This window comes from Pristis pectinata, chromosome 11 (assembly GCF_009764475.1).
Source record: "Pristis pectinata isolate sPriPec2 chromosome 11, sPriPec2.1.pri, whole genome shotgun sequence".
Lineage (NCBI taxonomy): Eukaryota > Metazoa > Chordata > Chondrichthyes > Rhinopristiformes > Pristidae > Pristis > Pristis pectinata.
Window position 1 is genome coordinate 12996681 of NC_067415.1, and position 24032 is coordinate 13020712.

A 24032-nucleotide genomic window follows, 5' to 3' on the forward strand; every position below is an offset into this window, starting at 1 on the left:
CCACCATGCCACCATGGAATCCATAGTTTGCATTTGTAAATGAATGTTAGTTGATAGGTTAATTGGCTGCTGTAAATTGGCCATAGTGTGTAGATAAGTGGTAAAATCTGGGGGGAGTTGATGGGAATGTGAGAATAAAACAGGATTAGTGTAACTAGGTGCTTAATGTCAGCACAGACTCAGTGGGCTGAAGGGCCTGTTTCTATGCTGTATGATTCTAACTGGTATCTCACATCTAATCTGTTCAAATTCGTTCAATAACACCAGACACGCCGACGGTTTAACAGTTTTTATTGTTACCCCTGGTGCAGGAGACTACCAACATTGAAGAGAGAGGGAGAGGGTAAGTAAAGTGTGATTGCTTAGATGCTGCTAGGAATCGGATTACTAAACCGATGCCAGAACTCACAATTAGACCTCCTGGGGAAAAGCAGTTGGGTTACACTTATAACATGCTCACATTCCCAGACTGCAAGCTATTCATTCTCTGCATTTGGTGTTACTGATAAGATCAGCACCTTCTATTAGGGTGGCATAGAGACACAGCACTTAGTGCTGCTGTAGGTGCAGAGTTTGCACATTCTCTCTGTGACAGCATGGGTTTCCTCTCACATCCAAAGGACATGCTGTTTGTTACGTTAATTGGTTGCTGTAAATTGCCCCTAGTATAGGTGAGAGGTAGGAAAAATCAGGGAAAGTTGATGGGCATCTGAGAGAGAATGGGTTGCAGTGAAATAAATGGGAGAATGAGATTGATAGCTTTGCTCCGAGAGTTGGTAATGGATTTGATGGGCTGAATCACCTCCTTCGATGTCCTAAGAGAACATGAAATATATGAGAGAATTCTACCCATGCAAATTTAGAAGCAACATAACACTGTGGTTCCTTTATGGCTATTTTCTCACATTTTAAGACTATCTGGATGCATCTACTTTCTCATTGCTCTATAAAGATTTTAGAAAGTTTAGAAATTGTCCAGGGGATCACAATAGGTTGCAATTTTTCAAGCTTACCTCCTAGGGAGGATTCTCACGTCTTTTCCTGTGGATGTGTTGCTGCAATAAACCCTCAGAATAATTCAAGGCATTAAATTGTTCATCACAGTCATGCACTGGTGAATTATTGGCACGATCTTCAATGGGAGAACAAAGATCCCATAGAACACACCATCAGCAAGAGTCTTTGCCTTTCAAGGAGGCTTGGGAGAGAGAGTGAGAATGAAAGGCAACATATACCCTTCTTAGACAGAAATAACTTTGTCAGGAGAATTTCTATACTGTGAATTGGCACTACTGTTACAGTTTTACATCTGCACACATTGCATAGAAAATGGTAGGAACTGTTTCCAGTCAGTAGAGTTAGATATAGTCTCATTTTCATTCTTTTTGTTCATGCATCTGTTTGCTGGGCCTTTTTTCCATTGGCAGTGAAGCTGGTAAGGAAATTTTCTACCCCATGAAAGAATGTGGTGGAATCCCCTTCACACCCAGTCCTGTAACCTGGGAAAATAAAATAAAATGGTGCTCATTCACTTTGAAACTTCATGTTTACATCCTAAAATATCTGCCGGTAAACAGTTAACCTTCTACTCATAAATCTTTGGAAGCCACACAGACTTCAGTCAGATTGGACTCACCAGGGACACCACGATGGTAAAAGGCAACAGGTATATGAACTGCACTGACGAATAAAGTCCCAGCATTTATGGCCGGTGAAATACTGCTAAAATTGGTTTCAGCACTTCTAGATTAGAAATATCAGCTGAAAACTTTGCTCCTGATCACAGTGTCCATACTTGGTTACTTGCCAGTAGATGGAAGGGTAAATTAAAGCAAAGCTTATTTGTGGCAGGATCTGGCTGAACTGCAATGTCTTCATGGAACATGATACCAGTGAGTGGGCATGCAGATGAATAAAGCCCACTTGGGACGAGATCAGTAGAAGCCAGTGTTCATGGAATTGAACACAGCACGGAGTCAATGGCTTTAGGAGATGAGGGATCATGAGAAAGTTGATAATAAAATAAAACATAAAATTAAGTAACTGTTAGATTTAATAAGGTTTTCAATCTTTCCATTCCGTCTTGATCAGCCAATATTTGGACTTGTTGGTGATAAGTCAAACTTGTATCAGCCAAGGCTCAGTGGAGGACACCCTTACTGCAGAACGTTGAGTGCTGTAGACACATTTTCAAGACTTGGTGCAAAGTCTAGGCTAATGCACAAGTGTGATAGCAAGTGAACTCCAGACTGTCTGTTGAGAGTTTAAACTGAGCTCTCAAACAACCCCCTCAGGCAGATGTGAAAGTTCCATTGTAATATTTCAAAGAAGAGCAAGAGACTATTATCTCTGGTGTACTGCCCAGTATTTATACCACTACCAATGTCACTGAAACAAGTTAGCTGGTTGCGGTCTCACTACAGTTTATAGCATCTTACTGTGTAAAAATAGATTGCTAAGTTATGACACAGACCACAGTTCAAAAGTCTGATTAAATTCTTTTGACATCTGGAGGCTGTTAGTGATGCTATATAAATGCAGCCCTTTAATAGATTTACATCATTTCCTTTCCCGATACTTTTTGGATGCTTTTCTGATTGGAAGTCTGTGACCAATGGTGTACCGCAGGGATTAGTGCTAAGACCTTTGTTGTTTGTGATATACAGTGTATTAACGACTTGGATGTGAATGTAGGAGGTATGGTTAGAAAGTTTGGGGATGACACGAAAACTGGTGGTGTTGTGAATAGCGAGGGATGTTATCTAAGGCTACAGCAGGATACGGATCAGATGGAAAGTTGGGCGGAGCATTAGAAGATGTAATTTAATCCCATCAAGTCCGAGGTGATGCCTTTTGGGATGTCAAATAGAGGCGAGGCATATACAGCAAATGGCAGGGCACTAAAAAATGTTGGTGAACAGAAAGACATTGGGGTTCAAGTCCGTAGTGCCTTGAAAGTAGCAACAGAGGTTGATAGGGTGGTGAAAATAGCAAATTGTGTGTTTGCCTTCATAAGACAGGGCATAGAATATAAAAGTTGGGACGTTATGTGGCAAGGTAACAAAATACTGGTTAGGCCACACTAGGAATGTCGTGTGCAGTCCTGGTCGCCACACTATAGGAAAAAAGTGATTGCACTGGAGAGAGTGCAGAGGAAATTCATCAGGGTGTTGCCTGAATTGGAGGAATTCAGTAATGGGGACAGATCAGATAGGCTGGGTTTGTTTTCCCTGGAGAGGAGGAGGCTGAGGGGAGACCTGATAGAGATATATAAAACTATGAGAGGCATAAATAGGGTACATGGTCAGAATCTTTTCCCCACAGTAACAGGAGGATATAGGTTTAAGTACATAGAACAGTACCACACAGGAACAGGCCCTTCGGCCCACGATGTCTGTGCTGACCATGATGCCAATTTAAACTAATCCCATCTGCCTGCACATGGTCTCTATCCCTCCATCTCCTGCCTATTCATGTGCCTTTCTAAATACCTCTTAAATGTTGCTATTGTATCTGCTTCCACCACCTCCTCTGGCATCGTGTTCCAGGCACCTACCACTCTGTAAAAAATTTACCTCACAAATCTCCTTTAAACTTTCACCCTCTCATCTTAAAGCTATGCCCTCTAAAATTTGCTATTTCCACCCTGGGGAAAAATACTCTGACTATCTACCCTATCTGCCATTTCTCCACCCAAATTTCCACTGATCTACATCCTGCTGTATCCTTTGACAACTTTCCTCACTATCCACAACTCCACCAGTTTGTGTGTCACCTACAAACTTTCTAATCATCCCACCTATATTTTCATCCAAATCATTTATTTATATCACAGCAGAGGTCCCTGCACTATGGAACACCACTGGTCACAGACCTCCAGTCAGAATAATACTCTGTCTTCTATGGCCTAACCAATTTTGAATGCAATCTACCAACTCCCCATGGATCCCATGTGCCTTAATCTTTTGGATCACTGTATCGTGATGGACCTTGTCAACTGCTTTACTAAAGTCCATGTAGACAGCATCCATTGGCCTACCCTCACCAATCATCTTCGTCACCTCCGCAAAAAAAGCTCAATCGAGTTTGTAAGACACGACCTCCCTCATACAAAGCCATGCTGACTATCCCAAATAAGTTCATGCTTTTCCAGATGGGAGTAAATCTTGTCCCTAAGAATCTTCTCCAATAATTTCCCTACCACTGATGTGAGGCTCACTGTCCTATAGTTTCCTGATTGGTCCCTATGCCCTTCTTAAACAAAAGAACAACATTGGCTATCGTCCAGTCCTCTGGGACCTCACCTGTTGGTAAAGAGGATGTAAAGATCTCTTTCAAGGCCCCAACAATCTCCTCTCTCGGTATTGGTATTGGTTTATTATTGTCACCTTGTACCGAGGTACAGTGAAAAACTTGCCTCTCTCATAACCTGGGATAGATCCATCAGGGACGTATCCACCTTAATGTTCTTCAAAAGACCCAATACCTCCTCCTTCTTGATGTCAACATGCTCTAGAATATCAGCATTGCCCCTCCCTGATCTTACTAACCCCCATGTCCTTATCCTTGGTGAATACTGATATGAAGTACTCATTTGGTACTTGCCCACTTCCTCTGGCTCCAGACATAAATTCCCCCCTTTGTCCTTGAGTGGTCCTACCCTCTCCCAATCTACCCTCTTATTTTTAATGTATGTATAAAATGTCTTGGCATTCTCCTTAATCCTACCCACCAAGGACACTTCATGGCCCCCTCAGCCCTCCTGATTCCCTGCTTAAGTTCTTTCCTACTTCCTACATATTCCTCAAGGATCCTGTCCGATTTCAGTTTCCTAAACCTTACACATGCTTCCTTTTCCTTTTTGACTAAATTTACATCTCCCTTCATCCAAGTTTCCTGAACCTTGGTATCCTTGTCTTTCCTCCTGATTCTGACCAGCTGGCCTTTAAATTACTCCCACGTCAGATGTGGGTCAACCTAATAACAGCTGCTCCCAATCTACCCTCCCCAGCTCCTGCATGATACTGTTGTTATTAGTCTTCCCCTAATTTAACACTCCCCCCCCACCGAAGTCCAGTCTTATCCTTATCCATAACTATCTGAAAAGATGAGAAGGAGTTTTAAAGGGGATCAGAGGGGAACGGTTTTTTAAAAAACACAGTGAGTAGTTGACGTCTGGAATTCACTGAGAGGGGAGGAAGTGGACCTGAAACAGTCATTGCATTTAAGAGGCATTTAGACAGGCACTTGAAAAGACAGAGCGTAGAAGGACGTGGACCTAATGGGATTAGTGTACATGGGCAAAGCGGTCGGCATGGATGTGGTGGGCTGAAGGGCCTGTCTCTGTGCTGTACTACTTATTGAATCTGTCAGTCATTCCTCCTCACCGTCATCAGACATTGATCAGGACAGAGCTAGTCCACGCCACTAGAAAGATAATTCTTTGCTTGTACAATATTAGAGGTCAGTGTTATATAAACCTGATCAGGGGAACCTGACTCAATGAAGGATAAATCAGACAGGTTCTTTGATTCTGACTGGTACTTAGCAATCTCTATTGGAAGGTCCTTCTTTGTGAATCAATGGAAACTTCTTCTTTGTGAATCAAGTCTGACTGGCAGATTTCTGGCATTCACTATCCCAGAGGGTTGTGGAGGCTCGATCACTAGAGGATTTAAAGAGGATGCTGATATATTTTTTGAAAGATCAGGGAATTGAGGGCGATGGGAAACTGGCACAGAAGAGGAGTTCATCAGCCATGATCATATTGAATGGCGGGTCAGTCTTGAGGGGACTGGTGGCCTACTGCTGCTCCTGTCTTCTTGTGTGCCTGAGTTCTTGACTGTGCCATCTACATAGCCAAACAACCTGTTGTATTGTCTGTCCAGCGCTGACCTGAACAATGGGCACCTGAATGCAATGCGCACCATCTGTGATTATCCCAAGGTGCATCAAGGTTTAAGGGAAGGAGCGAAGACAAGTGGGCGGATGCCTCATTAACACACAACTCCATTGCTAATAGCATTCAGCATACGGGGAGACAATTCAATGTACCTTAAAAATTCCACCCGCCAGTGGCTCTCTCTGAAGCGACTCTTGGTCCATTCTTTTGGTGGCCGATGTTACATAAAGCTCAGCATAATCCTTTCCTCCAAAACAGCAAGATGTTGTTTTACTGACAGGCAGTTTCACTGTCTGGATTCTTTTACCTGAAATAAAGACCTCTCTTGGTTACTTGCACAATGATGTGCAGTGGACTGGACCCAATCTTGATTAATAATGCAGTCCTAACAGAATGCAGGTGGACTCGGCTGGGAATAAGAATCCGTGGCATTGAAAAAGGGAGATTAACGACAGAGAAAGGGAAAAATAAATTGCAGTGGAAGTGAGAGAAACAAATATCAGTGATGGAGAGAAGGGGAAAACAATGGTGGGGGACACTGGAGAGGCAGAGTGCCAGAATTAGCCGGGGTGTGGGGATTGAATAGGCTGAGCTGTGCAGTAACAACTGAAGGAGCAAGGTCTTCCACCATCACTTGAAGGAAAGACAAGTTCACGGGCCAGGACTTCCCCCAAGGCAAAGACTCCCCAAGGACACTCGCTGACCTCCACAGGGTGTTACAATACTTTTAACAAAGTGGGAGATTGTTGGATATTAAAGATGTATTTGTTTTTCAAACTAATTGCCTTATCCCATCTATACAAATGTAGTCTATACACCTCCGGCAATAGTTTCCTTTCCCACCCTCTCTACCTCTTTGACACCCATCTCTTGGCCCAAGCTTTTAATTATCTACTCCAATATCTGCTTATGTGGATTAATGTCAATTCTTGTTTTATAATGCTCCCATGAAGTGCCTTGGGGCACTTTTCTATGCTAAGGTTGCTAGTTAAATGGAAGTAGTGTTGTTTGATGAAAACTGTTTCAACAGAACCCCTTTAAAGCAAGTGTGGTACCAGCTATCTTTTGCCAATAATGCTAATCTCTTTCTTTCTAATTCTCAACCCTATGCACACCTTCATTCTGGATGAACTGCCTGCCAACATCAGTTGGTGCGCGAGTCAGAAGCCCCCCTAAATCATAATTTCTAGTTTCTGCTTCTTTATCCCTGATTCTTTCTCCCATCCCAGGCACTTACTCAGGATGAACTAGATATAAATCCCCTGATATAGTCGTCTCACCTGTCTCTGGGTCGATACGAAGGACTCTCCCACCATTATAACAAGCAACCCAGAGCTTCCCCTCACGATCAATGCACTGTCCATCAGGTATAACCTCATCTTGTTCAAGCTTGTACACGACCCTTCGATTTGCTATTCAAAATATACAGATATTTTACAAATTATTACCTGCATGTATTTTATCTTAGGATACAGGAATTGAAAATCTGCTGATGCTGGAATTCTGAAATAAAAACAGAAATTGCTGGAAACACTCAGTAGGTCAGGCAGCATCTGTGGGAAGAGAAATAGTTAATGTTTCATGTCCAGGATCCTTCATCAGAAGGACAGAAAACAAGGAAGCAGAGAAGGTGGGGCATTCTCCTGCAGGGATCTTCACTACACTTTGTAGCTTTGTCAATGTTATAGAAAGCAAGAGCAATGCCTCAAAATCAACCAACTTGACACCAAAAGCACCCAGAAAAACTGAGGATGATCGGGATTAAAAGAAATATTTTCTAGTATTAGATTGTTTACCTGAAGTTAGAGGTTTCAGGAGGTCACCAGGATAGCATCCTCAGCCCAACCAGCTTCAACCACTTCAATGACTGGTCCTCCATCACAAGGTCAGAGTCGGGTGGTTTGCTGATAATTTCAATCTTTCATTATTGACAAATCATTTGATAATGAAATAACACATACCTTCCTATAACAAAGCTTGCACAGAATCCAAGTTTGGTTACCAAGTGGCAAGTAACATCTCCACCAGACTATTGGCTACCTCCAGCAAGAAAGGTCCAACCATCTCCTTCATCGTCCAACCATCAACAAATCTGCACCATCAGAACCCTGCCTGACCAGCAACTTAACTGTGACCAACTGAAGAATGCTCTAGGTTGACCATGCTTTGGGTACTCCATCCATTTCTAATCTCCAAAGCATAGCAGGGGCATTCAACCAGTAGAGAAGTTCAAAGAAGAGCTGATCCACTGTCTTAGGGACAAGACACTGGAGAAATTTGGGTTCTTGAAAGGAGCTGTCTAAGGAGGTCACGTAGAGATTCTTTTGTAAATGATATGAAAAAGTTAATTCCAGAAAATTGCCTCACACCATGAGAGTCAAACAAGGATTCACACAGACATATTAGATCAGAACATGGTTTAAACACAACAAGCAATCAACACATACAACAGACGCCCCTGTGAAACAATGTACAAATCCGTGAAGTCTTTGAAGAATGAATAGGTGGATGGTTGAACTGAGATGGAGTCAATCACATCCATCCCTATGATGTGACCATCATATCTACAAGAGACTGGTTAGTCTGCTCATCTTCTGATCCATAATTGGCTGTCCATCTACAAGAAGGAACACTAAAAATTTAGGCAGGTGAGTGCAGATGTCACACTACTTAATAACCTTTCACCAACAAGGGGCAAGAAAAAGTCTGCAGGGGTACCCAGCTTCAACTTGAACTCAGGGCAACTACTGTCAGCCAGCAAGTATAACTCTGATGCATCATCCACATTGTATAAACAAATAAAAATAATTCAGCATGTAAGTGAATAAATGTACAATACTCACACATCTTTCCTGATTGCAGGTCGTAATCAAATGCATCCACAGTAAAGCACAAGCTGTCTATGTAATAGAAGATCTTGTGATCCAATGACCATGCTAGACCATTGGAAACATCCACCTGGTTAAAGTGTTTGACCACAGAATGATCTGTCTGCAGGGCATAAAGAGATCCCTGGTGCCTTTCAAGTTCACCTGGTCGAGCCTCCATTCCCATTGTCCCTGAAATAAAATGACTGTATTAAAATAGCACCCTTCCTAAACAATCCAATGCTTAACATTTCGAAATAGCATGACTGGAGGACATATTATATGTTGCTGCCTCTCACTACACCTTGCTAGGAACAAACAAACACACACACACACACACATACATACACACTCACTCTACTCACTCAAGTACAAGGACCCACTCACTCTCTCTCTCACACACACACACACACACACACACACACACACACACACACACACACACACACACACACACACAGGGACATGCATCATTTTTCTGAGACCTCTTGATCCAGTCTGTTCCTCGGCCCATGATGTTACAATAAATTTTCCAGCAACTTGACTAGAATGGCACAGTGGCATAGCAGTTAGTGCTGCTGTCTCACAGTTCCAGGAACCCGAGTTCAATCCTGACCTTGGGTCCTATCTGTGCAGAGATCACACATTCTCTGCATCACCATGTGGGTTTCTCTGGGTGCTCTGGTTTCCTTCTGCATCCCAAAGATGTGCCGGTATGTTTATTGGCTCTTGTAAATAACTCCCTAGTGTAGGTAAGTGGCAAAAAGATTCAAAAAGATGATGGGCATGTGAGAGTGAATAAGGTACAGAGAAACAAGATGGAATGCAGCTGATAGGATTGCTCTGTTGGGAGCTGGTATGGACCTAAAGGGCCAAATGACCTCTTTCTATATCATAGTTAAGTATGCTGATTGGACATGAAACCAGGAACTATTCCTTCCTTGTCCTCTAAATTTAATTACACATCAGGTAATCACAGCTGCCTTGCTCATGGCTAAGCTTGGTACACCAGGCAGAGTGAACCTGGAGTCATTACGGTGTTACGGACTCAGTGAAAGTCCCTTTAAGATAGAATTCTTTGTGTGTATGTGTGTGTGGGGCGTGCTTACGTCAATAGAAGATAAAGGACGTAATAACGTTGTTGAAGAAGTTAGAAGAAGCAGAAGAGAGAGAGAGAGAAGGGAGAGAGACACCGGCCTGCTTGTTTTCTCTATCGATGGATGAGAAACAATAACTGTGTTTGCCACTGAAATCCATGTATGGAAGTTGGAAGTAATCCGGTGGAGTTCACTTTGTTGCTGACCTGTAGAAGGAAACAGGTATGTGTGTGGACGACCACGATTCGGATGCTTTTCGGGGTGAGGAAGTCACTACCGAGTAAACACTGGAGTGTCGTTTGGGTTCCATCGTGGAACATTCGGAGTTCGTATTTACTCTCTCTATGTTTCTCTATGTCTACATCTTATCTTCAGACAACGGTGGTTGTTGAAGAAGCCCTTGCTCATGTTTCACCTTATGGCTTGCGGAACTGAACTTTAAGAACCATTCCGGAACTGGGAGTTTTGGACTTTGCCACACACACACACACGAAGAGTTTAGTTTTGGGGTTAACGTTCGAGGTTTAACATTTTTGAATTCTAACATACTAACATTTTTACTTTTATTTTACGTATTATCATAAGTAGTGATTAATAAAATAGTTTTTAACACTGAATCATGCTCAGTGTGTTTCTTTTGTTGCTGGTTTGTGACAACGGTTTCACTCTCTCTGAATACTGATTGACATCCAAACCCTTCGTCAGTACTGGAGATGTGAGAGATTGGTTTTGGTCCCATTTAAGAGAAGGAAATAAATGCTTGATAATTATAGCTGTGATTTTATTGATGCACCATAGAAACATCCTATCTGGATGCATCACGGCTTGGTATGGCAACTGCTCTGCCCGGGACTGCAAGAAACTGCAGACAGTTGTGGACACAGCCCAGCACATCATGGAAACCAGCCTCCCATCCATGTAAACCAGCCTCCCATCCATGTATTCTGTCTATTCCTCTCGCTGCCTTACTGAAGCAGCCAGCGTAATCAAAGATCACATGGGTCATTCTCTCTTCTCTCCCATCAGGCAGAAGATACAGGAGTCTGAGGGCACATACCACCACGCTCAAGGACAGCTTCTATCCCATGGTGGTAAGACTATTGAACGGTTCCCTACGATGAGATGGACTCTTGACCTTACAATCTACCTTGTTATGACCTTGCACCTTATTGTCTACCTGCAATGCACTTCCCTATAGCTGTGACACTTTACTCTGTATTCTGTTATTGTTTTTACCCTGTACTATCTCGATGCACTGTGTAATGAATTGATCTGTGTGAACGGTATGCAAGACAAGTTTTTCACTGTACCTCGGTACAAGTGACAATAATAAACCAATGCAGTCATTTCCCCCTCATAAATGGCACCAAAAGCAATTATCTAGACAACCTTAGGCACTCCCTGTTCTCTCCACCCCCTCTGTAACTTGAGACGCACTTGTCTTTCCTCACTTTTCCAGTTCTGCAGAAGAGTCAATGTCCTGAAAACTCTGCTTTCCTCTGCACAAATGCTACCTGACCTGCTGAGTATCTACAGCATTTTCTGATTTTGTATTTACAGGAATGGTATCATAGTTATTTGCCTTAAAATTGAATATACTGTTGATCACATAATCAGGAACAGAACAATTGAATCTTTATTGTAACTATGCATTGTAGTTAGATGCAATAAACTTGCACAAGGATTCAGTTACACAAACAGTCTTAAAAACAACACCACGAACAATAACTTGCATTTTTATGTTGCCTTTAACGTAGTAAACCAAGCAGCACTATCACACAAAATTTGACATTACAATTTTGGGCAGGTGACCAAAAAACAGTTAAAACAATTTTAATGAGAATTTTTAAGGAGAGAACTTAGAGAGGCAGAAGTTTAGAGAGGGAATTCCAAAACATGAGGATGTAGGAAGCTGAAAGCACAGCCGTCAGTGTAGAGCATTAAAATCAAAGACAAGGAGGGGTGAATTATATGATCTTAGATATTGGAAGGGTTGTTGCTGAAGGAGTGAGGAATGAGGCCACAGGAGAATGGGGAAACAATTAGATATTGTTATTAGATATAGATTAAATAAAGATATAGGTCCATGAAAGTGGCGATACAGGTAGGCAGGGTCAGGGCGCTGAAGGCAAGAGTTGGGATGTCATGTTACAAGTGTACAAGACATTGGTGAGACCACACTTCAAGTATCGTGTGCAGTTGTAGAAGAATAAATGGTGTCTTTTGACTATGCTGGGGCTGATGGGATACTTGACATTGTATAAGAGAACTATGCTTGCAGTCAACAGTAAGTCTGGGCTTGGAGCCAGCAGGTCTGCGGAAGTCTGCTGAAACCAGAGTTTGAAATAAAACAGAATGTAAGTTCAGCTTTGAGCACACTGATAAGTGGAATTGGTTGGTTTTATTTTAATCTATGTAACACATTGATTAAATTCTTAAGTATGTAACAACCATAACTGAATTAGTCACGTGATATAGCTGTTGTTTTAACATATAAATTAAGCTTGTAACCTTCTGTATGTTAGAGTCTGGGTGACGGTGGTGATCGCTGCCCACTCTCCTTGGTACCATGTATAAATAAAGCCTTGGAACCAAACTCGGAGTTATCGTCTCTTATTGTAGATTAGAGTTTCCACGACAGCAGTTCTGGTTGTTTAGCTATAGGAAGGATGTCATTAAGCTGGAAAGGGTGCACAAGAATTCACTGGAACTGGAGGGCTTGAGTTACAAGGGGAAGCTGGAACTGTTTTCCCTGGAGCGTAGATGGCTGAGGGGTGATCTTATAGAGAGATATATATATATATATATATACACATATGTAAAACTATGAGGGGCATAGATAAATTGAATGGTCACAGTCCTTTTTCCTGGCTAGGAGAATCTAAACTAGAGGAAGTAGAGATAAGGTGAGAGGGGAAAAGTTTAAAAGGAACCCGAGGGGCAAGTAAATTGGTTTATTGTTGTCACATGTACCGAGATAGTGAAAAACTTTGTTTTGCATGCCATCCATGCAGAGCATTTCATCACATCAGTCCATTGAGGTAGTCCAAGAGAAAAGGAATAACAGAATGCAGAATAAAGTGTTACAGTTACAGAGAAAGTGCAGTGCAGGCAGATAATAAGGTGCAAGGCCATGACAAAGTCTTAGAACTTAGATTTAAAAGAGTAGGATAATTATAATAGAAGTAATGAGTAGATCTGCAGACAGCAGCTTGCGATAAGTCGCCAAGCTCTGGCGCCATTTTGCAGAACTCACACAGAGGGTGGTGGGTAGGTGGAACGAGGCGCCAGAGGAAGTGGTAGAGGTGGGTGGAATTACCATCAGAGTCAGATTTATTATCACTTACTTATATGATGTGAAATTTGTTGTTTTGTGGCAGCAGTACAGTGCAAAGACATAAAATGACTACAAAATACAAAAATAAATAAATAGTGCAACAACAAAAGGAATAACGAGGTAGTGTTCATGGACCGTTCAGAAATCTGATGGCAGAGGGGAAGAAACTGTTCCTGAATCGTTGAGTGTGGGTCTTCAGGCTCCTATACCTCCTCCCCGATGGTAGTAACAAGAGGGCATGCCCTGGATGGTAAGAGTCCTTAGTAATGTTTAAAACACATTTATACAGGTACATGGAGAAGAAAAGTTGAGAGGGATATGGGCCAAATGGAGGCAAATGGGATTAGCTTAGGTAGGCATTATGGTCAGCGTGGACGATCTGGGTCACAGAGCCTGTTTCTGTGCTGTGTAATTTGCCATGGCCTTATGTTAAAGCTGTCAGACTGAAAAAGCCAGTATAGGTTGGAGATGGTTCAGTAGTTAGAATGTCAGCAGACCTTTGGATGAGTTCAACTTGAAGGAGGTAGAAGGTGAGAAGCCACCTAAGAGAGAAATGGAATAATCAAGTCTAGACGTAACAAAGACATGGATGAGGGATTCAGTAGCTGAAGAGCTGAGGCACAGCAGAGTAAGACATGTTACCAAGATATGTTTGAAACTCAAACCTGCAAGAAAGCGTCCAGCTGGGTCAACCTTGCCATCGTTGAATCTGATGTTTGATTTCTCACTGTCGACCTCAGTTATGTCAGTAACCACCCTTGTCTCCCAATCCAAAAATGCAAACTTTTTTCCAAGGGCCAAGACATAACCCCCAGAATTTCGAGGAACAACGGAACCAACAGGTGCATCTGAAAAAACCCACAATGAACAAAGAACAATTACATTTCAGGCAATTTTACTATCAAATAGCACCTTCCTCTTATACTCTTTATCTACAATAAAGATAAATGTGCTTTTCACCATTCCAACTCACACATGGCACAACTTTCATGTGTATTGTGTCCTTAATGTTGGAAAATCCTTTAGGTATGTCTTCAAAGAAAACTAACACTTAACTAAAGAAGGAAGCATTAAGGCAGTTGACCTGATATTTGGTCAAAGATTTAGGTTTTAAAATTCAACTTCAATTCATGTTTTTGCATATTTTCTTACAACATTAAGTGAGGCCATTTGGTCCATTTAATCCATGCTGGTTTTCCCAGCAAACCCATTCCCCACTAATCTCCCTGTACCTCATCTCTCTTGCATGACAACAACTCCTCCTGATTCTTCTACCACTCACCTACGCCGGGACAAGGTACAGTGACCAATTAACCCAGCACTTTCCTCCCTTAAAAAGAAGCCCGTGCAATTTTCACGAGAGGATTCCAGAATTTAGGACTACACAGTGCAAGGCATGCACATAGGGTGAAGGAGAGTGGGAGTACACTTCTGGAACAAGAGTGCTGAACCTCAGAGGGCTGCTGAGCTGGAAGAGGTTACAAAGGTCAGCAGAAGGCAGCAATGGAGGGATTTAATTATGAGGATGACAATTTTAAGATTAATGAATTGGCAGACAGGGTACAAATGGGTACAATAAAACTCCAATAATTCAGTACCCTTAGGATTTTGGTGGTGCCGGATCAGCTGAATTTCTGTATTTTTAGATATTACTCCTATTACTACCCAAATACATCGTTATTTCACTTTACATGTTACACAGGAATAAATTTTCCAGTGAACCTGATGAGTTCAAAGGGAGCAGCAAATACACAAGCACTCCAGACCCCAGCTCCAGCTGCAAACCAATCCATGTTCCTGATCCTGGTGTTCCGGAACCTGACCCTGGATCTGGCCACACACACGGCAGAGATTTCGGACTCTGGTCCCGGCTGCATTTTGGACCCCTGGCTCTGGCTGCACACTATTCTTACACTCTGAACCCCCAGATCACATTCTGGACTAATGAGTGAATCCCATCCAGGATTTCCAAAAAAAAAAATCAGATGCCAGATTATCAGAGTTTTACTAAATCGGGATGTATATGGTTGATGGATGAATGGCAGAGTACAAGTTAAGAATTGTGCAGCAGAGTTTCAGATAAGTTTATGGAGGGTAGAAGACTAGATGCTAGAGCTTAAAATTGCCTTTGGAAGTAGTAATGCATGTCTGAGGATTTCAGATGGTGTAAGATGGGTATAGGGACATATTATCAAAATGGAAGTACACAGTCTCACTGAAGGAAAGGACATGGGTTTGGTAGCTCAGCCCAAGATCAAATAAACACTGTTGTGAACCAAGTTAACTCTCAGAGAGTGTGCCAGAAGGGAAATGGAATTGGTGTCTAAGGAACGTTGTTTGTGGTAGGGCTTGAAGATAATGTCTTTTGTTTTCACAGTGTTGAATAGACGTCAGTAAAGACTGAATATCAGACCTCTTCATTGGTCATAAAACACTTCGAGGCATTCTAAGATTGTGAAAGGTGTATTTAAGTGCAATTCTTTAATTCAAAGAGGAAATAAAGAGCTTTAGAGAAGAGCTGGTGTGCTAGAACTGTGTGTTTGCCAGTGTACATGTGGAAGTTGACAGTCTTGCACACCTTTATTAATAAAAATAAGTTATTTGATGAAAGTGGACAGTTATTTTTTGCAATAATATAGTAATTACCATTTATTTTGGCTGTAATGGTACCTCAGAACTTGTACCCACATATAACACAATAATTTCCCACCAACACATTTCTGCTCTGTTGGGGTACATGTTTTCACTGGGTGCCAAAACCTCCAGCACCTGGCTCAACCCAATAGTGTTCTCACCAAACTCCCTCACACAGCCTGTCTCTAACAAGAGTCCAATGAAAAGAAAGGCAATGCAGATCATCAAAAGGTTATAGGAGGGAGAAAGCACAGAGGAAGAAAATATGAAAAGCATGGCCTATGGTGTCTCAACACAGAATGGTAGGTCAAGATAAAGACCCCTCTTGGCAGTGGCAGTGTGATGGCTGGCAAACTGTCCATGCTTCTCTTATTCCCTCCCACATGAATGATAGAGAAATGGAGGGCTATATGGGAGGGAAGGGTTAGATAGATATCAGAGCAGGATAAAATGTCAGCACAACATTGTGGGCCGAAGGGCCTGTACTGTACTGTAATGTTCTATGTTCAATTCAGAAGTAAACTGAGATATAATTTTCTTACCAACATGGACTTTTTTCACTTGGTTATTGGTAGGGTTCCACCTGTACACGTTCTGTTCACTGATACCCACATAGAGAAGAGTGCCATCTTTCTCTTCCCAAACAGGGCTTTCTGCAGCCGAGTATTTCTCGTTCACAACACATTCAATTTTAACTGATGCCATGATCTGAAAAACAAAGTTAGTCATTGCCATTCTCAGTCAGAACATACATTGTCTTGATCTTTGTACCATTCATTAAAGGTGACTTCTAAATTGTTTGACCTGAAAGAACTCTTGCCTCCAAGCCTGAAGGTTTTAGTCCCACTGCAGAGACTTGAACACAGAGATCTGGCTGACACAGTCCTAAGAGAGTTCTGTCCTGCTAGTGTCTTCTAGCTGAGATGTTAAACCAAGGTCCTGTGTGCCCTCTGTGGAGGATTTTAAAAAATCCATGGCACTATTTTGGAAAAATGCAGGGGATTTAACCTGTAGTTTTCTGACCAATATTTATCTCCCAAACAACATCACAAAACCAGACTATCTGCTCAATATTACATTGCTGATTTGGGAGCTTGCTTTGCATAAATTCATTGCTGTATTTCCTACACAGTGACTACACTTCAAAGATACTGCAATAGCTGTAATACGCTTTGTGACAATTTGAAAGGGATGCCAAACGCAGTGTATAAATCCAAGTAATTTTACACCTGCATACATGCTAAAGAAATAACAGCAGGTGGATAATGCTGGCAAGATGATGGTCATAGAATCATAGAATTATGCAGCATGGAAACAAGCCCTCTGGCCCAACTGGTCTATGCTGACCAAGTTGCCTACCTGAGCTGTTCCCATGTGCCTGTGTTTGACCCCTATCCCTCTAAACCTTTCCCATCCACGTATCTGTCCAAATGTCTTTTAAATGTTGTAGTTGTACCCACCTCTACCATCTCCTCTGGCAGCTCGTTCCATATACCCCCACCACCCTCTATGTGAAAAACTCCTCAGCTCCCCTTTAAATCTTTCCCCTCTCACCTTAAACCTTTGCCCTCTAGTTTTAGACTCCCCTACCCTGTGACCATTTACCTTACCTATACTCCAATGAGTAGGAGCACTTGTTTACATATTGCCTTATTTACGCTGAATAAACAATGAAATGTAATGTAGGAGTTGAGATAAAAAATGATACACCAGTTTCTACTCCCCATAAACTTGAGGTCATCCAAATTCATGCTACCAGTATTGTAAGTCACCCTCAGTTTTGTTCATCCATGGCTCACTGAACCACAAATGTCAAACTCTCAGCTCAAGTCCTTCCCTGGTCTTATGCCCCCCACCTCTACAATCTCCTACAGGCCTACAACTTTCCAAAGTATCCCTGCTCACCCAGATGCAAGCCTCTGAATGCAATCACTCCACCATTCCTCTGGAACTTCCTTCTGCTTCTGCAGGCATCGGAACCAGACTAATGAGATTTGTCTGAGGATGACTCCACGAAAACCACTTCAACAAATTAAAGTCCCAGAAGGAAACATTTGTGTATCTGTTGAAGTATATGTATCGGCATTTAATCTTAAGGGAAAGAAATCGATGAAACATGTTTGAGAATTTACCTGAGTAATCTACCAACCTGGCAATTCTCTGAGGCCACAGCATTGTTATACTGGCATCTCCCCATGTCTGCGTGGGTTTCCTCCAGGTGTTCTGGCTTCCTCCCACGTTCCAAAGATGTATGGGTTAGGAAGTTGTGGGTATGCTACATTGGCGCTGGAAGCGTGGCGACATTTGCGGGCTGCCCCCAGAACACTCTAAGCAAAAGATGCATTTCACTGTGTGGTTCAATGTACATGTGACTAATAAAGATAGCTTATCTGCACAATTTATTCTGCTAGATCTGAGACAGTCTTTTTAATATAAAGTTAATATAAAACCTCTCCACCTTCCGTTTCTCCTTTAAGGCATTTGTTGAAGCCTACTTCTACGAACTTTGGTCTTCTAGCCTAACCTCCCCTTTCGTAACTTGAAGCTAATTTTTTTAAGTTCCATAATGTTCCTGTGAACCATCCTGGGACATTTTCTGCTACATTTTAGGCACTACATAAATCAAAAGACTGCAGATGCTGGAAACCTGAAATAAAATCAGAAAATGCTAGAAACACTCAACAGATCAGACCGCATCTCTGGAAAGAGAATCAGACCCTTTATCAGGACAAGTTGGGCCGAAGGGCCTGTTTCCATGCTGTATAACTCTGTGACCCTATGACTTTTCCTAAAATTCAAGGCACAGATAAGAATACACAGGCTAGTACACACTGCAGTCTACCAATCTGTACAACAAAATGGTCCTATTCAGTGAGAGAGAAAACACGCTGGTTTTAAGTTGCAGAGATGGTGGGGACAGGTGGATGAGACATACAGAATATTTTTGATTGGATGAGGCCAGGGTTGCCGTGGGGATAAGCTATGAATGAGGCTTCTATTTCATTTCACATCCAAATCTCCTCTGACAGTGCAGCACCTTCTCAGCACTGCATTGAAACATCAGCCTAGATTTTGTGTTCAAGTATCTGGAGGGAGACTATGACCCCTTCCAGCTTGGAGGCAACAGTGCTACATCTTAGTCATGGCAAACAGCTTGGATTAATGTATGATAGTTATTTTCAAATTCACTCTTGCTTACATTATGGAAAATAAATCATTCCAGAAGATGTTTGGTTTCTAACCGTTAAACTATAATATTTACTCATGATAACATAGTCATGCCTAAATAATGAATTATTACTGTGCAATCCTTTTCCCAGTAGTCTATCAGCATTGGCACTAAGGTCAATCACCATAAAACACAAATCAAGAGGAAGGTTATGTCCTTATTAGCTATTAAATTAGTCCACAAACATTTAAACTCTCTAGGTTGTCTGACCTCTTTGGGGTTGCAGATTGCTGAGTTGTGGAATCCAGTGCCCCATTTTTATCACAGAAGTAATTCTGCAGTGGTTTGGATTTTTCACTTGCTATTGGTGAAAATAATTGTTCTTGATCTCATATTTCAAGTTACAGATTTTCTGTGATGACTGGGAGAAGGGAGGAAGTGGTGGTTCACAGAGGTTAGAAGTGTAATGGGCATCTTGAAATATCTGAACAGGGTTCTGATGAAAGGTCACCAACCTGAAACATTAACTGTTTCACCCTCCACAGACGCTGCCTGACCTAAGATAAGATATCTTTATTCGTCACATGTACATCGAAACACACAGTGAAATGCATCTTTTATTTGCGTAGAGTGTTCTGGGGGCAGCCTGCAAGTGTCGCCATGCTTCTGGCGCCAACATAGCATGTCCACAACTTCCTAACACGTACGTTAGAATGTGGGAGGAAACTGGAGCATCCAGAGGAAACCAGAGCATCCGGAGGAAACCCACACAGACACGGAGAGAACGTACAAATTTCTTACAGACAGCAACGGGAATTGAACCTGGGTCGCTGGCGCTGTAATAGCGTTACACTAACCACTATATAGGTATTCCCCGAGACACACGAGACTGAAGATGCTGGAATCTGAAGAAACAAACAATCTGCTGGAGCAACTCAGCGGATCGAGCAGCATCTGTGGGAGGAAAGGAATTGTCGACGTTTCAGGTTGAAAACGTGTAGCAGGGTTTCGACCCAAAATGTCAACAATTCCTTTCCTCCCACAGATACTGCTTGATCTGCTGAGTTGCTCCACCAGATTGTTTGTTGCTATGTTTACCCAGCTTTTTCTGTTTTATTTCTGATTTGCAACATCTGCAATATTTTCTTTTTGGCAAATGACATCCCTACTGATTAGCAGTGCCAATAGTAACTGCTAATCTTCCACATTTTTTCATCCTAATAAAGCAACTCTGGCAGAAAATAAACCTTCATTTAAATCTTAATCCTTTGAAATTTCTCCCTTCTCCTCACTGCCTTAGTACCACTGGATGCCAGAAATAGGCAGGATATCAGATGATATCTAGTGAATAAGCAGAACTTAGCAGAAAAATATGATGTTCACTCATCAGCCTGAGCTTGTCGATCGATGGTGGCTCTTAGTTTAGCAACACCTGAATTTTCGAATCTTCATTCCCATTTCCAAACCTCTCTTTTGCTCTGCTCTTCATTGTAAGTTCCTCCAGCCCTACAACCACCAGAATTACCTGCAGTTCTAGACCCCTGATCGTGCCCAAATATAATCACTCAACCATTCGCACCCGGGTCTTCAACTGCCAAACCCCTAAACTTGGGAATCCCCCCCATAAACTTTACTTCTTCTTTAACTAGACTTTAAATCATCTGCCATAATATATCCTTATGTGGCTTGGAAAGGTTTAGAGGGACGTGGGCCAAATGCAGGCAAATAGGATTAGCTTAGATGGTTATCTTGGTCGGCATGGACCAGTTGGACTGAAGAGTCTGTTTCTGTGCTGTATGACTCTATGACCCTGGGGTGAAGTGCTCTGGGATGTTTTGCTATGTTAAAGGTGCCGAAATGAAAATAGGTGGAAAGGCATGTTGTGATAAGGAAATCATGATTCTGCAATGGGATATGGATAGACTGAGTGAATGGGCGAAAACCTGCAAAATGGAGTTTGATGATGGGAAGGGGGAGGTCATGCACTTCAGTAAGAGTAATCAAAAGGAGGATTATTATCTAAATGGAAAGAGACTGCAAAGGTTCAAGGGGAGCCAGGTGTTCTAGTGAATGAATCACAAAAGGTTAGCAGTCAGGTCCAACAAGTAGTTCAGGAAGCAAACAGCACATTGGCCTTTATTGCAAAGGATGTTGGCGAGGCCACACTTAGAATACTGTGCACAGATTTGGTCCCTTTACCTATAAAAAGGATATAGCAGCAATGGAGGCAGTCCAAAAGAGATTCACCAGGCTAATTCCTGGGATGAGAGGGTTGTCCTATCAAGAAAGGCCAGACAGTTTGGGTCTGTATTCCTTAGGGTTTAGAAGAATATGGGGTGACTTTAACCCAGTATACAAGATCCCAAGGGGACTTGATAGGGTAGATGTTGAGATGTTTTCATCAGTGGGGGAGTCACAAACAAGAGGACATAGCTGCAAAATAAGGGACTGGTCATTTAAAACTGAGGTGCGTATAAATCTCTCAGGTGGCAGTGAATCTCTGGAATCCCGAGAGTGGTGGAGACCAGATCATTGGATATATTTAAGGAGGAGATAGATAAATATTTGAAAGATTGAGGATTTGAAAGTTATGGGGAACTGGTACAGGAGAGGGATTGAGGCCAGAATAGATCAGCCATGATCATAGTGGATGATGAGGCAGACTTGAGGGGTCTGATGGTCTACTCCTATTTTCTTGTGTTCTTTAAGAGATGTGTCTGGAGGGTGGAAGCTGCTTCTGCATGAATTCTTCTAAAATCAGGTGGCCAGTGCTCACCAGCTAACATGCGGACTTGGCAGAGTGAGATCTCAGTCTGATGGCAAGGAGGTCCAAAATGGTTGGAGACCAGGATTTGCTGCACAGAGACAGAACACACAGACATAAATGAACAAAGACACATGTGCCCAGACACACCCTGAGCACACACACTCAGACATTTACTCTTACCCACATCCTCTTCCAACCCACCATTCTAGTCCCCTCCTTCTAGGCTCTGCTTCCCTCAGTCCTTCCTCCCTCAGCTCCCCCAAGTCATCCAGGACCCCAAGAGATTGCCCAAGAAACAAGAAACATAATAAAGGCAAGTTTTAGTTGTTGATGCATTCCTATTTCTAACATAGACTAACCAACACCAAGGTCAAACCACAGCACTATGGCCAAGGCCTTATCCTATGTACGGTGTTCAGATATGTTAAAAAAGGTAACAGAGATAAATGCAATGACACACATACACACTCACTAACAATTACACACATACACATTCACTCACAATGACACACATACACGCAAAGGATGGTGTGTATTTGGAATGAGCTGCCAGAAATGGTGGTTTATAGTACACAGATAGGAGAGGTTTAGAGGGCTATGGGCCAAAAGCGGGCAGCTCGCTGGGCAACACAGCCAGCATGGACAGTTGGGCCAAAGGGCCTGTTTCCATGCTGTACGACACTGTGACATACACACTCACAATGATCCTGCCTGACTTACGCACACAAACACTGACTGAAAGTGACCCTGCCTGACTTACGCACGCCCATACACACTCACTCACAATGACTCTGCGTGACTTACGCACACTCACACACACACACTCACAATGACTGCGTGACTTACGCACACTCACACACACACACTCACAATGACTGCGTGACTTACGCACACTCACACACACACACTCACAAGGGCCCTGCCTTACGCACACTCACACACACACTCACAAGGGCCCTGTCTTACACACACTCACAACTCTGCCTGATTTACACACGCTCATACGTATACTCACACTGACTCTGCCTGATTTACAAACACCCTTACGCACACTCACTCACAATGACTCTGCCTGATTTACACACACCCGTACACACACTCACAATAACTCTGCCTGACGTGCACACGCAATAATCCCACAATACACTAACAAATAAGCACAAAAATCCGCACGATTTCTCATTCATAAATACACGCACTCCCCTCCACAAACATAGAGAGACCAAAGCAAACACACAAAGGATATTCCGACTCAGAAACAGACGCATCCACAGTCAGAGATACACACACACCGACATTCACAAAGACTCACACGCATCCACCTCAGCAGATTTTCCTGCATTCACCCAGTGGGAGGAGGGCTCAGAGTCGGACGTCAGCTGCAGCCAGACCCGTCCTGTGGACACGTCCCTCCTCCCCCGGCGCTGCGGGGAGTTGCTCTCCCTCCCCCGCTGCCTTCCCTCAGAGCCCCCGAGCCGCAGCACCGGGAGACCCGGGCAGGACGCCGCCGCTGCCTCGCCCACCACGAAGAAGAGGAAGAAATCTCGGGCGAGTACCTGGTGGGTGCACCTTTCTCCCGGCTGCCCCCGGACTGATGTCAACAGATTTCGGTGTAAGAGGTGAACCCACGAAAGGTTCAATCATTAATGGAATTACCTCGGTGCCTTTAACCCCGTCCGCACGATTTTGTTTAAAGGAATACTTGCGTTTACGTGGAGTCTGGCTTGGAGTATTTCCAGTATTTCTGTTGCAGGAATTGCACAGCAAGATCCCACATATCACCGTGTAGATTGAGGAATACCCCCATATTTTTAAAAAATCTTTCTTGTTAGTTTTCAGGGGTCTTTTACATGAGTCTGGGGGAGCAAAACAGGGGGGATTGGTGTCGTGTCCTGTCTAACTGTTGCATTTCTAACCCACTTGGCCTACTGAAAAGTTAGCGTAGATGTTTTGCACTCCGGAGAGGGACTTCAACCCAGCTCCTTGTGACCCGTGAGGCGAGAACTGGCGACTGAGCCAAGGGCATTCGTTTTCCCTGTGGTGACCCGCCCTGATCTTCAGATTGTGCTGATGGATTTCCTTAAATCCCACTGCACACCAACTCTCCTCAACACCACTTGATCTGCAATTGAAACAAAAACCTCTCTGTCTTCAAGATGATCCATAAACTATTCCTTTGACCAAATATTTGCGCAGTGGTTCTAATATGGAGTATTCTTATATAAAGGGAATTCCTTTCCCCCACAGATGCTGCTCGAC

At 42.8% G+C, this 24032-nt stretch overlaps 1 protein-coding gene across 6 annotated transcripts; it reads right to left on the reverse strand.

Annotated features, from left to right (window-relative positions):
• Positions 1-274: 274 nt before the first annotated feature.
• LOC127575970 (regucalcin-like) lies at positions 275-23719 on the reverse strand. Of its 6 annotated transcripts, none has more exons than XM_052026271.1 (7): positions 23330-23719; positions 16380-16545; positions 13869-14051; positions 8746-8961; positions 7183-7314; positions 6055-6209; positions 275-1499 (listed from the first exon to the last, which is right to left on the reverse strand). In XM_052026271.1, exons 2-7 carry the CDS (start codon positions 16540-16542, stop codon positions 1449-1451), a joined length of 900 nt encoding a protein of 299 aa, XP_051882231.1. In that variant the 5' UTR covers positions 16543-16545; positions 23330-23719; the 3' UTR covers positions 275-1448. The 6 variants fall into 6 exon arrangements, with proteins under 6 accessions (XP_051882231.1, XP_051882230.1, XP_051882232.1 ...); XM_052026270.1 differs by lacking the exon at positions 23330-23719 and adding an exon at positions 23086-23177; XM_052026272.1 differs by lacking the exon at positions 23330-23719 and adding an exon at positions 23096-23155.
• Between the last annotated feature and the right edge of the window lie 313 nt (positions 23720-24032).

Coding starts and splice junctions, on each gene's coding strand:
- LOC127575970 (XM_052026270.1), bottom strand. CDS start 23,115: ATGCAGGAAAATCTGCTGAGGTGGATGCGT. Junction 16,546..23,085: donor ATCTGCTGAGGTGGATGCGT/GTGAGTCTTTGT, acceptor TTTGTTTTTCAG/ATCATGGCATCAGTTAAAAT. Junction 8,962..13,868: donor AGCTGGACGCTTTCTTGCAG/GTTTGAGTTTCA, acceptor ATTTTATTTCAG/GGACAATGGGAATGGAGGCT.